Here is an 18,204-nt window from a genome sequence, read left to right as displayed (position 1 = left end):
CACTCTCTGTTCCTTAGATGTATGTAAAAGCATATATCAGCTGGATGCTGGAGATTCAGTACATGAGATATCAGCTGGATGCTGGAGATTCAGTACATGAGGTATCAGCTGGATGCTGGAGATTCAGTACATGAGATATCAGCTGGATGCTGGAGATTCAGTACATGAGATATCAGCTGGATGCTGGAGATTCAGTACATGAGATATCAGCTGGATGCTGGAGATTCAGTACATGAGATATCAGCTGGATGCTGGAGATTCAGTACATGAGATATCAGCTGGATGCTGGAGATTCAGTACATGAGATATCAGCTGGATGCTGGAGATTCAGTACATGAGATATCAGCTGGATGCTGGAGATTCAGTACATGAGATATCAGCTGGATGCTGGAGATTCAGTACATTATCAGCTGGATGCTGGAGATTCAGTACATGAGATATCAGCTGGATGCTGGAGATTCAGTACATGAGATATCAGCTGGATGCTGGAGATTCAGTACATGAGATATCAGCTGGATGCTGGAGATTCAGTACATGAGATATCAGCTGGATGCTGGAGATTCAGTACATGAGATATCAGCTGGATGCTGGAGATTCAGTACATGAGATATCAGCTGGATGCTGTTGAGATTCAGTACATGAGATATCAGCTGGATGCTGGAGATTCAGTACATGAGATATCAGCTGGATGCTGGAGATTCAGTACATGAGATATCAGCTGGATGCTGGAGATTCAGTACATGAGATATCAGCTGGATGCTGGAGATTCAGTACATGAGGTATTGCGTGGAAGTGATGTAGACATTCACGTTGATGAATGAACTACATGAATCCCTTCACTCTTGAATTTCACCAGTTGGGAAATTAAGAAGTACCAAAGGGGAACTAAAATGTCCCTTAGGTAGCACTGTCAGGAAGTAAATGTCAATACAGGTGTACCATTGAGGAACTAAAAGTCTCCTCCCATAGTACCAATCCTGAAGTCTCTTCACATAGTACCGATCCAGAAGTCTTCTCCCATAGTACCAATCCTGAAGTCTCTTCACATAGTACCAATCCAGTAGTCTCCTCCCATAGTACCAATCCAGAAGTCTTCTCCCATAGTACCAATCCTGAAGTCTCTTCACATAGTACCAATCCAGAAGTCTTCTTCCATAGTACCAATCCTGAAGTCTCTTCACATAGTACCAATCCAGTAGTCTCCTCCCATAGTACAGATCCAGAAGTCTTCTCCCATAGTACCAATCCAGTAGTCTCCTCTATAGTACCAATCCAGTAGTCTCCTCTATAATACCAATCCAGTAGTCTCCTCCCATAGTATCAATCCAGTAGTCTCCTCTATAGTACAAATCCAGTAGTCTCCTCCCATAGTATCAATTCAGAAGTCTTCTCCCATAGTACCATTCCAGTAGTCTCCTCCCATAGTACCAATCCAGTAGTCTCCTCCCATAGTACCGATCCAGAAGTCTTCTCCCATAGTACCAATCCAGTAGTCTCCTCCCATAGTACCAATCCAGTAGTCTCCTCTATAGTACAAATCCAGTAGTCTCCTCCCATAGTATCAATCCAGTAGTCTCCTCTATAGTACAAATCCAGTAGTCTCCTCCCATAGTATCAATTCAGAAGTCTTCTCCCATAGTACCATTCCAGTAGTCTCCTCCCATAGTACCAATCCAGTAGTCTCCTCCCATAGTACCAAGAAGTCTTCTCCCATAGTACCAATCCAGTAGTCTCCTCCCATAGTACCAATCCAGTAGTCTCCTCTATAGTACCAATCCAGTAGTCTCCTCCCATAGTACCAATCCAGTAGTCTCCTCCCATAGTATCAATTCAGAAGTCTTCTCCCATAGTACCAATCCAGGAGTCTCCTCTATAGTACCAATCCAGTAGTCTCCTCCCATAGTACCAATCCTGAAGTCTCTTCACATAGTACCAATCCAAAAGTCTTCTCCCATAGTACCAATCCAGTAGTCTTTTCCCATAGTACCAATCCAGAAGTCTTTTCCCATAGTCCCAATTCAGAAGTCTTCTCCCATAGTACCAATCCAGTGGTCTCCTCCCATAGTATCAATCCAGAAGTCTTCTCCCAGAGTACCAATCCAGAAGACTTCTCCCATGGTATCAATCCAGTATTCTTCTCCTATAGTATCAATCCAGTGGTCTCCTCCCATAGTACCAATTCAGGAGTCTTCTCCCATAGTGCCAATTCAGGAGTCTTCTCCCATAGTGCCAATTCAGAAGTCTTCTCCCATAGTGCCAATTCAGAAGTCTTCTCCCATAGTGCCAATCCAGAAGAGGAAATGAAGTTTCCTCCTTTAGGACCCAAAATCTACAATCGCCTCTGATAGTAAGCGATACACTGCAATTTCCCCTCCCATAGTACCAGTAGAGAATTCCTCCAGGAGTTATACAAGCAGGTTTGTGTAAACAAGGTGAGAATATCATCAAAAGTTCTGTTATTTGATCTACTAAATTTTGTTTCGGATAATTAGTAATATTGGTGTGTTTGAAGAAGTGATTTTGGGCAAAAGGCCATTTTCCCTCAAAATGTAAAAAGAAGATGTTATGTTCATTCAGGAAGCAAGTTCAAGGATGTAAAGAGTGAACTATATAAACAGTGGTTATGTGTACTTGTACGCCTGGATTTTACCAAAAGAAATCTTGGGCCCTTTGCCAGTGTAGTTGGCAAAAGATGTCACTGAGGTAAAACGAGGAAGTTGTCTGTTGAAAGTTTCATAAAGGCTTGTTTTCAACACGCACACACATGGAACGTTGTTCAGTTGATGATGTGAGTAGTCTATTATTGGTTGTATTTTGTTAGATGGGCACAGCTGAACACATGGACTGGCTTAGGTATAAAACATTAAAAGGTCATTATGTGCTGTTCAGAAGGAATTTCTGTCAAATGTCTTAAATTTCTTCTGTGATTCAACAAATCAATGTCACTTCAAGAAGCCAAGCATTGAGATAACATTTCATGTTTGGAATCCCAAAAGGGTAGGGAGTAACCATTTATCCCCTTGAAAGTGAATAAGGGTGATCTCAACCCTTGTGGAAAGATTATTTAGCCAGCCAAAGGATCTTTACCCTAATGTTAATGTCATTCATTTCTTATTCGAAGAAGGTCAGGGGTATATTTGTAATTGGATACTCTTACATTTTCATAAACACTTTTTATCAATATTATGAGAATGTCAACCATTTGGTTTCTCTTTATATCAACATTCAGAGATTTGTTCCCCCTCCCTCCTCCTCCCCCTTATTAATCAGCTTAGCCTCTATGTTACTATTTCAAGAATGTCAACCATTTGAATTCTATTTATATCAAAATTCAGAGACATGTCTCCGCACTCATTAGTCAGCTTAGTCTCTGTATATTACTATTTCAAAAATGTCATCCATTTAAATTCTCTTTTTATCAACATTCTGAGATTTGTCCCCCACATGTAGAAGCTTAGTCTCTGTATAGTAATATTACAAGAATTTCATCCTTTGAAGTTACCTGTGGATTGCCATTAAGGTCCTCCAACCCCATCCCCTTCACCCCCCCAACTCCCATTAAGCATCACATTGACAGACTCTGATAAGGTTTGTTATCACATTGTGGTTGACTAATTTTCTGGCAGTGCTAATGAGAGTAACCTTGCTCTTCCTAATTATAAACACCTGATCCTTATCCCAAAGACTAAAGACCTGTTCACACTTGGTACTTAGTAGGCTAGTGTGCCAAATAGCTGCACAGTTTACATTGTCATCTTGGTGCTACAAGATGAAGTGTTACACAATGTTTGTCTGTCTGCCAAACTCTGCATAAGTGAGTATTTTCAATGTGAAGAAGATGACTGTTGAGAGCCATATGCTTGTGTGTATGATACTGATGTTTGGCGGTTAATCAGATCACAAGATTTGAAGTATAATACATCAAAATACAAATACTATTTCTGATGGCAATCAGATCTGTGTGTATATATGACAACACCCTAGGCTTTCTTGGTATTCAGCATGTTCACTAGGTGTTTCAGGGTCACATTACTAAAATAAATGCAGGACTTTTCTAAGTGTTCCATGATAACACCACCAAAACTTGGGACTTTTTTTAGTGTGCCAGGGTTACACCAACATCACTGGAAAGCTTTTATAGGTGATTCAGGGTCACAACACCATCGTTAGAGAGCCTGTATAGTTGTTCCATGGTCACAATACCATTGTTAGAGAGCCTGTATAGTTGTTCCATGGTCACAACACCATTGCTGGAGGACATTCCAGAGTGTTACATCAGCAAAACATCAAAGCTGGAGGACTTAAATATCATTTCAAAAGTCTATAGTCAAAAATCTTTATTCATCCTGGGTGTTTTGCCTCTATGCAGATATATTAAATCTGTGTAATGTTTAGTTATCTCTGAAATACATATGATAAATCAATAGTAGTCACAAGGCACATCAAGGTGTTTTAAAACCTGCAGTGTTGCCAGCCTCTAGGTACTTACTGTCTGACCACTCAAAATCAACTATGAAAGGGTACAATAAAGAGTCACACTGGAAATGACCTTATGATCAGTTGTATTTTATAGTTCTTCAATGTTCTGTGTTCAGTGTAAACATTTTTTATCATCATTATATTAGATCCAAAAGGTGATTTTGAGGGTTTTTTTCTGAATATCAAAAGCAGAGAAATATCAGGTGATTCTAACATCATCATTTGAGTAGGTCATCATATGACCAATAACAGGATGTCCTGACAGAATCAGGTGAGATGGCAACACTGGTTTTCAAAAGGTTCCCGAAACAATCATGCAAAAAATACACATGCTTTTACAGATGTCTGCATAATTGTTACAGATAGCTCTTCAAGATCTTACTGACAAAACCCCCTATGTACATACCAGATATAGATTTAGCAACAAAAAAAACTGGCTTTTGAAGAGATGTGGAACACAGTTATGATTTGTCCATCAGTAATGAATCCTGACTTGTGTAGACATCATTCTGACAGTAAACACACACAAGGCTATTTTGTACATGAGGAGATTAATTAGGTTTGGCAATCTTAAATAAAGTACAGGCATATTTACTGCTAACATGTTGTACCTGCCAGGTATATAGTCTACAGGGATTAATTAAAAATGCTTACTCTTTTTTTTTTTAAATTGGCCTAAATTGTATCTCAAAATATTTAATCAGTGCCTGATTTATTAATTACAGGTTAGATAAACTGTTATAATTATCCCTTAAAGATAAGTTTATAACCTAGGAGGATTTGGTGTATAGGATTTAGTTATAATTATCCCTTAAAGATAAGTTTATAACCTAGGAGGATTTGGTGTATAGGATTTAGTTATAATTATCCCTTAAAGACAAGTTTATAACCTAGGAGGATTTGGTGTATAGGATTTAGTTATAATTATCCCTTAAAGATAAGTTTATAACCTAGGAGGATTTGGTGTATAGGATTTAGTTATAATTATCCCTTAAAGACAAGTTTATAACCTAGGAGGATTTGGTGTATAGGATTTAGTTATAATTATCCCTTAAAGACAAGTTTATAACCTAGGAGGATTTGGTGTATAGGATTTAGTTATAATTATCCCTTAAAGATAAGTTTATAACCTAGGAGGATTTGGTGTATAGGATTTAATACTTAATTCACACTATAAGAATACACTATGTCATGGCTGCCCCTATTGAACACTTCAATGATTTATTTACTTAGTTATAATGGCAGCTGTTTAATTTAAAATTTAAAAACTTTAAAATTAATACATTGATATTCTATTGATGTAATTCTTTTAGGACCATTGTCGTTAAACTGTCTAGCATAAATGTCATTGGATTGAAAATTTAGAACACCTGTATCGTGATTGTATCAATAGTTTTAAATGGATTACCATCATTAGCATCCTATAGCCCTTGTATTTATAGTCTGTTTTTTCCAGGAAGAAATTTAGACAACAGATTGATAGTTATAATGTGCGTATCGTGACACATGATATTTAAGATTTGTTGTACATGCATTTGAAAAATTCAAAAACCATTTATTCTACCACATGAAAACAAATCACGTTGTAGATTGATGTAAACTGTAAAATAGGAAACGGATAATTTATTTATAAGGAACTAAATGTCAGACCCTGTCCTTAAGTACACATGGCCTTTTACTGAATAAAAAGATATATGCTTCTTAGTCATAGGTGTTACTATATTTCCTGCTAGAGGTAAAAGAATATCTTACAAATGTTGATATTTTACTACATTTCAACTACAGTCAAACCTTGTTACCCTAAACTTGCCAGGACTTGGGGAACGGTCAAGATAGTGGAATGTTTTGTTTGGTAGGGACTGACAAAAAATGCTTTGAATTAAATGGAATCTTTGAGGTATATGTGTTTGAAAAAATAATATTTCACTGTATTAGTACTTGGTATTATTAAAACTTTCTTCATAAATTCTGTTATATGTATCATACTTTATCCATCTCATGTGGAATTAGGAGAGTAGCATGATACACTGTCTATAAAGACCACCAAGTACCATCACTCTCTCAAGATCATAGTTCATGATATTAAAACATTGGTGTAAGGCCACAATGGTCCCTAACCTACTGTAGAAACAACTTGTTGATTATCAACAAAATTCTGGTTTCAGACATATTCAATCAGAAACAAAACAAAGTGACACTTCCTGTCTCATTGATTTAGAAAAAAATCTAGAATCATTCACAGGAAGCTTCATTGTTTGTTACAGATATTTCTGATTTATTACTGAATAGTAAAATTTTACCGTAGATCAGACAGTTCATGAGGAAATAATCTTTTCTTAATTCAGTCAATAACTGAAATGTTAAGAAATACCTATTTTGTGACATTGCAGGTAAAAAAGGCATTTTTTGCATTGGTGTACAATGGTGTACGGGCAGCACCACTTTGGGACAATGTCAAGCAAGATTATGTTGGTAAGTACAACAAAAGGTGAGGTAACTGTTTTAAATTTCAAATCTGAACATATAGACAGATTAAAAATAGAAAATTTGATGTATATTGATTAGTTTTTGCTGGATTTGAATTCGACAGCCTCAGGGCCATTACAGATATATATAAAAGCATTTCTATAGGTATTTACTGGGATAATTACATACCTGGTCTATTTATACAGAAGATGGAGGTCACCTCTGGTCAATGCCCTCATGTATGTTTATCTCATAAATATTCACTGCTATTTGCAGGTTTAGAGGAATTTACATGGTACTAGTTATTGAACACTGTAGTTCTGAGAATTGTTGTAACCATGGTATTGTAACATTCTGAGAATTGTTGTAACCATGGTATTGTAACGTTCTGAGAACTGTTGTAACCATGGTTTTGTAACGTTCTGAGAACTGTTGTAACCATGGTATTGTAACGTTCTGAGAATTGTTGTAACCATGGTATTGTAACATCCTGAGAATTGTTGTAACCATGGTTTTGTAACGTTCTGAGAACTGTTGTAACCATGGTTTTGTAACATCTTGAGAATTTTTGTAACCATGGTTTTGTAACGTTCTGAGAATTGTTGTAACCATGGTTTTGTAACATTCTGAGAATTGTTGTAACCATGGTTTTGTAACATTCTTAGAATTGTTGTAACCATGGTTTTGTAACATTCTGAGAATTGTTGTAACCATGGTATTGTAACGTTCTGAGAATTGTTGTAACCATGGTATTGTAACGTTCTGAGAATTGTTGTAACCATGGTTTTGTAACATTGTAAGAATTGTTGTAACCATGGTATTGTAACGTTCTGAGAACTGTTGTAACCATGGTATTGTAACATTCTGAGAATTGTTGTAACCATGGTTTTGTAACATTCTAAGAATTGTTGTAACCATGGTATTGTAACGTTCTGAGAACTGTTGTAACCATGGTATTGTAACGTTCTGAGAATTGTTGTAACCATGGTTTTGTAACGTTCTGAGAACTGTTGTAACCATGGTATTGTAACATTCTGAGAATTGTTGTAGCCATGGTTTTGTAACATTCTTAGAATTGTTGTAACCATGGTTTTGTAACATTCTGAGAATTGTTGTAACCATGGTTTTGTAACATTCTGAGAATTGTTGTAACCATGGTTTTGTAGTACTCTTTGTACTAAGGTATCAATGTTTTGGTAATACTCTCAGGAGTTTGGAAATATTGTGTCTGTAGCTCAGTGTATCAATGTTTTGGTAATATTCTCAGGAGTTTGGTAATATTGTGTCTGTAGCTCCAGTGTATCAATGTTTTGGTAATATTCTCAGGAGTTTGGTAATATTGTGTCTGTAGCTCCAGTGTATCAATGTTTTGGTAATATTCTCAGGAGTTTGGTAATATTGTGTCTGTAGTAATAGTGTATCAATGTTTTGATAATATTCTCAGGAGTTTGGTAACATTGTGTCTGTAGCTCAGTGTATCAATGTTTCAGTAATACTCTCAGGAGTTTGGTAACATTGTGTCTGTAGCTCAGTGTATCAATGTTTTGGTAATATTCTCAGGAGTTTGGTAATATTGTGTCTGTAGCTCAGTGTATCAATGTTTTGGTAATACTCTCAGGAGTTTGGTAATATTGTGTCTGTAGCTCAGTGTATCAATGTTTTGATAATATTCTCAGGAGTTTGGTAACATTGTGTCTGTAGCTCAGTGTATCAATGTTTCAGTAATACTCTCAGGAGTTTGGTAACATTGTGTCTGTAGCTCAGTGTATCAATGTTTTGGTAATATTCTCAGGAGTTTGGTAATATTGTGTCTGTAGCTCAGTGTATCAATGTTTTGGTAATACTCTCAGGAGTTTGGTAATATTGTGTCTGTAGCTCAGTGTATCAATGTTTTGGTAATACTCTCAGGAGTTTGGTAATATTGTGTCTGTAGCTCCAGTGTATCAATGTTTTGGTAATACTCTCAGGAGTTTGGTAACATTGTGTCTGTAGCTCAGTGTATCAATGTTTTGGTAATACTCTCAGGAGTTTGGTAATATTGTGTCTGTAGTATGGTAATATTGTGTCTGTAGTAATAGTGTATCAGTGTTTTGGTAATACTCTCAGGAGTTTGGTAATATTGTGTCTGTAGCTCAGTGTATCAATGTTTTGGTAATACTCTCAGGAGTTTGGTAATATTGTGTCTGTAGCTCAGTGTATCAATGTTTTGGTAATATTCTCAGGAGTTTGGTAATATTGTGTCTGTAGCTCAGTGTATCAATGTTTTGGTAATACTCTCAGGAGTTTGGTAATATTGTGTCTGTAGCTCCAGTGTATCAATGTTTTGGTAATACTCTCAGGAGTTTGGTAACATTGTGTCTGTAGCTCAGTGTATCAATGTTTTGGTAATACTCTCAGGAGTTTGGTAATATTGTGTCTGTAGTAATAGTGTATCGATGTTTTGATAATATTCTCAGGAGTTTGGTAATATTGTGTCTGTAGTAATAGTGTATCAGTGTTTTGGTAATACTCTCAGGAGTTTGGTAATATTGTGTCTGTAGCTCAGTGTATCAATGTTTTGGTAATACTCTCAGGAGTTTGGTAATATTGTGTCTGTAGTAATAGTGTATCAGTGTTTTGGTAATACTCTCAGGAGTTTGGTAATATTGTGTCTGTAGCTCAGTGTATCAATGTTTTGGTAATACTCTCAGGAGTTTGGTAATATTGTGTCTGTAGCTCCAGTGTATCAATGTTTTGGTAATATTCTCAGGAGTTTGGTAACATTGTGTCTGTAGTAATAGTGTATCAGTGTTTTGGTAATACTCTCAGGAGTTTGGTAACATTGTGTCTGTAGCTCCAGTGTATCAATGTTTTGGTAATACTCTCAGGAGTTTGGTAATATTGTGTCTGTATCTCCAGTATGTTACAAGTGTGTTCTTATGTCCATGTATGTAATGATAATCAGATATTTTGATGGTAAAGGAAAATTGGACACCATCATTTCAGGAAAATGTTCACTGTCAAGTTTGTGATCATGTAAAGGTACAGATGAGACATTTCTCCTGTGGTGATGTCTTATCTGTCGTGTCACCAGTACGTTTCATCATTTGGATGTATGTGTAATTTGTGTAGCTTTGTTTATACTCTGTTGAAGTAGATTTATATCCTGGTTGGTAAGGTATTGCTCTGTGATCTGGTTTCTCTCCAAATAGTGGCTCTGTCAAATATTTTCATCTCCTGAGATCCATTCAGGTTTTTTGTAGTCGTGAGGTTCACATCAAACATTCTCATCACCATATTATGTAATGAGTATCTCATGTTTGCGTGTGTAAGTTAGCAGCTCTATGAAATAAGATTATATAGTCGTATATATGGCATTATCAGCCACAAATTTGCCAGCCTTGTATATCAAGGAAATATCTACACTCTGATTCTTGGTTCCAAGTTTACACGGGGATTAGCAACAGGTCTTTTAAGTTGTTTACAATTTAAATTTTCAATTACTCTATTTGTTCATCATGATGAGAAGTTTAAAAGATCATCACTGAAGGTATTAGTAACAAAGCTAGGTATATATCTGAACATGTGCATATCTCTCTCATGGAAGGTTGGTGTATGATTGCAGCCGTACACTTACTGTACAATACTGAAATATCCTTAGAATCAATATAACATCAAAACATAAAAAAATCACTCAAGTGTATATATATCTAAAAAGATTTGCCAGGTTTTAAAATTGATGGAACATTTTGACGTCATACTGTGAATTATGAGAAAGGTGATTGTTGTTTTTAATTTTAATAAAATTTTGTTTATTTGAATAGGTATGCTGACAATAACAGACTTCATAAACATTCTACAGAAATATTACAAGTCTCCAGAGGTAAATCTTTTGATTTTGGTTCAATTTTAATTTTATTTGACATTAAAATTTAAATATTTTAAAAAGTTATGGCAGCCTTCTTTAATTAATATTGTTTCTGTGTCTGGCATTTTACTGATTTCATCAATGAATCAATTGATTGACCAGCTGTATATGTTCCCGAGATAAAGCTTAACAAAGCTTAACACACGAGTCAAATACATTGAACTCTTCAAACAGCTTCTTCTGTTGAATGGAAATGCCCAGAATCATATTTTGTTGATAGGTTCTTCAGATGAAGCCCATCAAATTTTATGAAAAGAAATTACTTTGAGCAGTTTTCAGTTTTCAATTTTTTTGAAAATGTTTTAACTACGTCATGCTAGCAGAGAATTCAATGACAATAATATGGTTGTATTTGTGAAAAAGAAATTGATTACTAAGTGAACGATGAACACCCATTAGGCTTCTTGTTTGTGGAGTGGGAGAATATCTCAATCAGCATGAAGACAAATGATAAAAGGCTTACACATATTTTAACAGCAATCTTGAAGTTTTGTGCTGAAATATGATTTTTCTGATTAGTTTCTTTGTGTTATTTATAAATCACTAAAATTTTATTCCACCAGATTTAGAAAGTTTTGAATATCTTATGTATTGGTCTAATTTTATCCCACAGAATTAAGTAACTTCTACTATACAAAAAATTTTTAATTTGCAATGACAGGCACTGTATATCAGTAATGAAGTCTCTCAACGCTCCTACTGATATCCAGTTGTCCTTTACTGAACTTATGATTGCAGAAATATTCACATCCTACATGTGTTTTGGTTACAGGCACGAATGGATGAACTTGAAGAACATAAGATACAGACATGGCGAGGTATGTGTTTAACATAGCCATCCAGTGTATTTGTAGATGTCAGAATGTACACCAACAAGACCAGTATGAGGGATATTGATCAATTTCACAAGTAATTTCTGTCTACAAAGGCTTCGTGGGAATGTTTACCTTTAAAATCTATAATCTGAAGGAGCTCAGTCGGTGATTAAAAAAGACATTTTAATTTCACTTTGTAAAAATTTTAAACAAGTTTAATTATTTTTAACATGGTTTTCTTTTGCTACAGAGGAGCTGAAGGACAAACAGAAGCCATTTGTGTACATTGATCCTGACGCTAGTTTATTTGATGCTATCAAGACTCTTATTGACAAGCATGTACACAGACTACCAGTCATTGACAGACCAACAGGCAATGCCATCTACATTCTCACACACAAAAGGATCCTGCGCTTTCTGTATTTGTATGTAAGTAGGACTCAACCAGGAAGTCATTATTTGATAATGATGATTGTAGATTTACGAGAATTTAATATAAAAAAAAACTTAAATTACACTATAAAGCGACATTCTGTATTAATTTTTGCTGTATATGTAAAATAATATGCTGTATAAATTTGCTGTATATGTATATGAACCTATTTAGTTACTTAATTACGTTTATAATCTTCACACCTAATTATGTTTGATTATCACCTGTATAAATGTGTTTGTGTATTTACAGATCAATGAACTACCAAAACCTAGTTATATGCAGAAGACGTTAAAAGAACTCAACATAGGAACCTACGACAATGTTGTCACAGTAAGAATGAATGGAATTTTTTTTATATTTTAGAAGATGGAGATTTCAGAGATTTTTTTCTCTTAAGAAAAAAGGGTTCCATCCTTAAAGATCCCCTCAGTGTAATAACCTGTTTGTAAAGACCACCTCTGTACAACAAATATCTGCCTGTAAAGACCACCCGTGTGTCACAAAGACTTCTCTGTAAAGACCACCTGTGTGTCACAAACACCTGTCTGTTAAGACCACCTCTGTGTCACAAACACCTGTCTGTTAAGACCACCTCTGTATAACAAATATCTGCCAGTAAAGACCACCTGTGTGTCACAAAGACCTGTCTGTTAAGACTGCCTGTGTCACAAAGACCTGTCTGTTAAGACCACCTCTGTGTCACAAAGACCTGTCTGTTAAGACCACCTCTGTGTCACAAAGACCTCTCTGTAAAGACCACCTGTGTGTCACAAAGACCTGTCTGTTAAGACCACCTCTGTGTCACAAAGACCTCTCTGTAAAGACCACCTGTGTGTCGCAAAGACCTTTATGTTAAGACCACCTCTGTGTCACAAAGACCTCTCTGTAAAGACCACCTGTGTGTCACAAAGACCTGATTTCTGGATCCAAAAAATACCATAATGGTTATTTTTTAAGATATACAAAAAAGACCATCTACCTGTAAAAGCTATATTTCTCTCTTTGATGGTCTTAATAAACAGGTTTTATTTACTAAGCTAGATCTACTGAAGAGATACAAGATAAATGCTCAGATTAATTGTCACAGCAAAATTTACTGCTGTGAACTACGATGTAATGACTGTTTATCAAAATTAAACAGAGGTCCTGCTTAGAGTTTGTGTTACCCTGACCTTGATCATCACATTATCAGTTTTTAGTCAGCACATTGCTGAGAAAATAAATTACAGTAAAGGTGTTTGATAACAGACTTAGTTTGTACACAAATGATAAATCAAGTCATGGTTTTTATTTAAATAGATATTTGCTCTTAACTTAAATTTTATGCTAATATTATTCAAGTAAAAATGCTTTGTTTGCCAGGCAACCACAGATACCCCTCTGTACAAGGCTTTGAACATGTTTGTGGAACACAGAATATCAGCACTCCCTGTCCTTGATGCCAATGGACGTGTTGTCAATATATATGCCAAGTTTGATGTCATTGTAAGTCTATTGTATTAGTTATAGTGTTATAATCATGGAAATTTTCTCTTCACTAATCATATCAGAAATACTGCAGGTTAATAATTATTGTTTTCTATAACATATTATAATGTATTAAAATACACAAGTTTTTACTGACCTTGAATTAACAATCAGGAAACTCAATCTTTTATCTGTAGACTTTCAGGACTGTATGTTGTCGTTAGAATCATCCTGACAGAGTGTTGTCTGTAGAACCATCATGACAAGTTGTTGTCGGTAGAGCCATCATGAAAATGTGACTTTAGAACCATCATGGCAGTGTGACTTTAGAACCATCATGGCAGTGTTTTGTCTTTAGAGCCATCATGACAGTGTGACTTTAGAACCATCATGACACTGTGTTGTCTGTAGAACAATCATGACAGTGTTTTGTCTGTAGAGCCATCATGACATTGTGTTGTCGGTAGAGCCATCATGACAGTGTTTTGTCTGTAGAGCCATCCTGACATTGTGTTGTCTTAAGAAACATCATGACAGTGTGATGATTGTATAGCCATCATGACAGTGTTTTGTCTGTAGAGCAATCATGACAGTGTGTTGTCTGTAGAGCCATCCTGACATTGTGTTGTCTTAAAAAACATCATGACAGTGTTTTGTCTGTAGAGCCATCATGACAGTGTTTTGTCTGTAGATTCATCATGACAATGTGATGTCTGTAGAGCAATTATGACAGTGTGTTGTCTGTAGAGCAATCATGACAATGTGATGTCTGTAGAGCAATCATGACATTGTGTTGTCTGTAGAGCAATCGTGACAGAGTGTTGTCTGTAGAAACATCCTGACAGTGTGTTGTCTTTAGAAACATCCTGACAGTGTGTTGTCTTTAGAAACATCCTGACAGTGTGTTGTCTTCAGAAACATCCTGACAGTGTGTTGTCTTTAGAAACATCCTGACAGTGTGTTGTCTTTAGAACCATCATGACAGTGTGTTGTCTTTAGAAACATCCTGACAGTGTGTTGTCTTTAGAGCCATCCTGACAGTGTGTTGTCTTTAGAGCCATCCTGACAGTGTGTTGTCTTTAGAGCCATCCTGACAGTGTGTTGTCTGTAGAGCCATCCTGACAGTGTGTTTTCTTTAGAGCCATCCTGACAGTGTGTTGTCTTTAGAGCCATCCTGACAGTGTGTTGTCTTTAGAGCCATCCTGACAGTGTGTTTTCTTTAGAGCCATCCTGACAGTGTGTTTTCTTTAGAGCCATCCTGACAGTGTGTTGTCTTTAGAGCCATCCTGACAGTGTGTTGTCTTTAGAGCCATCCTGACAATGTAGTTGTGTTCATGTTTGTAGAATCTGGCAGCAGAGAAGACCTACAACAACCTAGATATCACAGTAGAACAGGCCCTACAGCACCGTGAACAGGTAAACAACACCTACATTTTTTTTCTTTAAATGTAGCATAGAAGAAGAATTTAATATATACACAGTCTACAAGTATTCGTAACATTGTAAGTTTTGAGATAGTAAAACAACACATTAGTATGATATAGAGGAGATAATCAAGATTTTGGATTAAATATTACATTTGATATTAGCCCATGTTATTACAGGGCTGAAACAGCTTTATCAATAGCTGCTAAATTAATCAGACAACAATGAGATCTGACAACATTTTTACAATGCAGATGTTGTGGCAAGATTGATATATTATGATATTTCTATTTAAAGGAGATGTGGTTTGAAGGAGTTGTAACTTGCCAGGAGACAGACTCACTAGATTCTGTCCTGGAGAAGATCGTGAGAGCAGAGGTAAGCAGAAGACCTACTAATGTGGAAGTTAAGGCCTAGTCACTTGTCAGTGTTATAGCAAACACCATGATTTCTAAACAGTAAGAGTAAGCAAAATATATGTTTCATCTTAAACTTCACAAAAACACTGCAATTCCACCAAAATACAAATCCAAATGAAGTCAGTTTTGTATGATAGTAGCTTTTCTCATGGAAAGTAACACTAGACAACACATCTTTTACTTTACATATGGTTCAGAAGTGATGTTCAATCTTTGGAAAGTCAGTTACTACAACATACTCGCCTGAATGTATTTTTAGACATATTAATGTAAACCAATAATAAATTAAAAAATTTATCTTGCACCATGTATTTTTTTTATTTCATTTTTTTTTTGTAACAAGAGAAGCTCTTGATATGCTAATGAAAAACCTCAGTGTTGTTGTGTAAGGTGCATGTGTTTTTAACTAGTCACTAGTATATATAAGTATAAAGGTAAAACCCGGTATGATATATTAGTAAAACCCTTGTGAGCGTAGTGACGTAAATCTTTCATCTCTTTACAGATCCATCGTCTTGTGATTGCTGACTCTGATCAGCATGTAGTCGGTATTGTGTCGCTGTCGGACATACTCAAGTTCTTAGTTCTCAAGCCATCAGGTAAGCAGACCATTCCCTAGGCAGACATACGCAACTTCTTATAATTAGTTGTTCACCTATCTAGTAGGCAGACATACGCAACTTCTTATAATTAGTTGTTCACCTATCTAGTAGGCAGACATACTCAACTTCTTATAATTAGTTGTTCACCTATCTAGTAGGCAGACATACGCAACTTCTTATAATTAGTTGTTCACCTATCTAGTAGGCAGACATACGCAACTTCTTATAATTAGTTGTTCACCTATCTAGTAGGCAGACATACGCAACTTCTTATAATTAGTTGTTCACCTATCTAGTAGGCAGACATACGCAACTTCTTATAATTAGTTGTTCACCTATCTAGTAGGCAGACATACGCAACTTCTTATAATTAGTTGTTCACCTATCTAGTAGGCAGACATACGCAACTTCTTATAATTAGTTGTTCACCTATCAAGGACTCAAACATACTCAAGTTCAAAGTTGTCCATCTATCAAGTAGGTACACATACTCAAGTTCTTAGTTGTCCACTTATCAAGAACACAAACATACTAAGGTTCTCAGTTGTCCACCTAGCTAGCAGGCAGACATACTAAGGTTCTCAGTTGTCCACCTATCTAGCAGGCAGACATACTAAGGTTCTCAGTTGTCCACCTAGCTAGCAGGTAGACATATTCAAGTTCTCGTCAAGTTCTTAGTACTCAATCCATGATGGAAGCAAATGTTCTCAAGTCAGTTCATTAAAATTTAGTCATAGATTTTATAATTCAGTACATTGTTTAAAGGCTTTATTGAAATATGTAGACTGTAGTGATTCATGGAGGACTTAATACAGTCAAGGGGAAATAACTCCCTACCTAAAACTGAGTTGATACTGGGAATGATAACTGTGTATTACAAAGACTTATCTGAAAATGCTGGCAACTTCCTTAAAACTCTTAAACTAAATTTACTTACAGGACAATCACCCCATAATTCAAAAAAATCTTCATATCTAACTTAGCAATCATTTCTGATTTCTGTTTCAGGATTTGAACCGTCTTTAAAAACATCCTGATTTCTACTCTATACATTGACTTGGATAAGTTGATATTGGCTGGCTAGTTCAACTAAAAGAAAGGCATTGTGAGGTAATGGAACTGTCAATCACCAAAGATTTGAGGGTGGAGCTTCCATTATACTGGCCAATCACAAAGAGTCTACATATTGATTGGTCTAACCATTCACAGGAAGAAAGTTGTCCGTCACTACAAGATGATCAGACACACATTCAAAGCTTCAGTATAGGACAGGACTGATCTTAGCTCCAAACTGTGGAGATAGTGCTGTTTAGAGTTTATCATTTTGTACGTTTTTTAAGTGATTGTACCAGGCTTCATATGACTACTAATTAAAACAAAGTTAAAGGTATAGAATATTTATTACTGTTTTTCTCATAAATGGTTGTTTCAATGACAACATGTGTCATTATGATAATTAGTAACTTTCCTTTTATTTCATCAAATATTTTAAATATTTGAGATTGTGTAGCAGATAAAGGTAAAAAATTTCCGTTTCCAATAATAATGAGATGTGATGCTGTCTGATATGCTCAAATGATTTGTTCATCAGGCAGATTGTTACACATTTGAGAGAAATGATTTTTATATTATGAAGATTAAATATCATACATATTGGACAGAGCTGTCACAAGATGTACGGATATCAATGTCAGTCTCAATATCAAATATTGAGGGTGAGAGATAAAATAGATACGATTAAAGGGAAGTAATCCATATAATATTATCTGTGAAATCTAAGTTTAGAAATCATTACCTCACCTTTAACATATGTTTCAATATTCCTTTTTGCACTTCATATATCTTTCAAGTTATATCAAAATTTTCTTCTTACATCAGTTTCCATTATTGAACTATCAAATTTTTTCAAATGGAGGACACATAATTAAAAGATTAGTATGTACAGGAAGCCTTAAATTGCATGATTCCTGGGAAAAAATTATATTCACAATATACACCATATTTCATAAAAAGAATTCAGTTAATTGAAATGATACACTTAGACAAAATCGCTAGTTTCATGGACCTCCTTGGAAAGTCTGTGAAGTAGATTAATAAATGGTAATTTATACAATTTTTTTAAATTTCATATTCAGATTATCAACTAGATTAGATACATGTGTAAATTTGTTATTTTTCCCGTCAATAA

The 18,204-nt window shown here is 35.6% G+C and overlaps 1 protein-coding gene across 1 annotated transcript in view; it reads left to right on the top strand.

Moving 5' to 3' along the window:
• LOC132556123 (5'-AMP-activated protein kinase subunit gamma-1-like) overlaps positions 1 to 17,425 on the top strand; it is a 78,304-nt gene extending 60,879 nt beyond the window's left edge. The window contains exons 8-17 of the mRNA XM_060220509.1: positions 6,870 to 6,951; positions 10,749 to 10,807; positions 11,625 to 11,670; positions 11,918 to 12,096; positions 12,353 to 12,433; positions 13,466 to 13,588; positions 14,915 to 14,986; positions 15,293 to 15,373; positions 15,920 to 16,013; positions 17,025 to 17,425. Coding sequence (XP_060076492.1) covers positions 6,870 to 6,951; positions 10,749 to 10,807; positions 11,625 to 11,670; positions 11,918 to 12,096; positions 12,353 to 12,433; positions 13,466 to 13,588; positions 14,915 to 14,986; positions 15,293 to 15,373; positions 15,920 to 16,013; positions 17,025 to 17,053 — 846 coding nt within the window. The 3' untranslated portion in view covers positions 17,054 to 17,425. The remainder of the gene's footprint in view (positions 1 to 6,869; positions 6,952 to 10,748; positions 10,808 to 11,624; positions 11,671 to 11,917; positions 12,097 to 12,352; positions 12,434 to 13,465; positions 13,589 to 14,914; positions 14,987 to 15,292; positions 15,374 to 15,919; positions 16,014 to 17,024) is intronic.
• Positions 17,426 to 18,204: the final 779 nt, after the last annotated feature.

This window comes from Ylistrum balloti, unplaced genomic scaffold (genome assembly GCF_031769215.1).
Source record: "Ylistrum balloti isolate Yb309-2 unplaced genomic scaffold, AGI_CSIRO_Ybal_v1 Utg370548, whole genome shotgun sequence".
NCBI lineage: Eukaryota > Metazoa > Mollusca > Bivalvia > Pectinida > Pectinidae > Ylistrum > Ylistrum balloti.
Note: the sequence above shows the minus strand (reverse complement) of the source record. Positions and strands in the feature narration are given on the sequence as shown.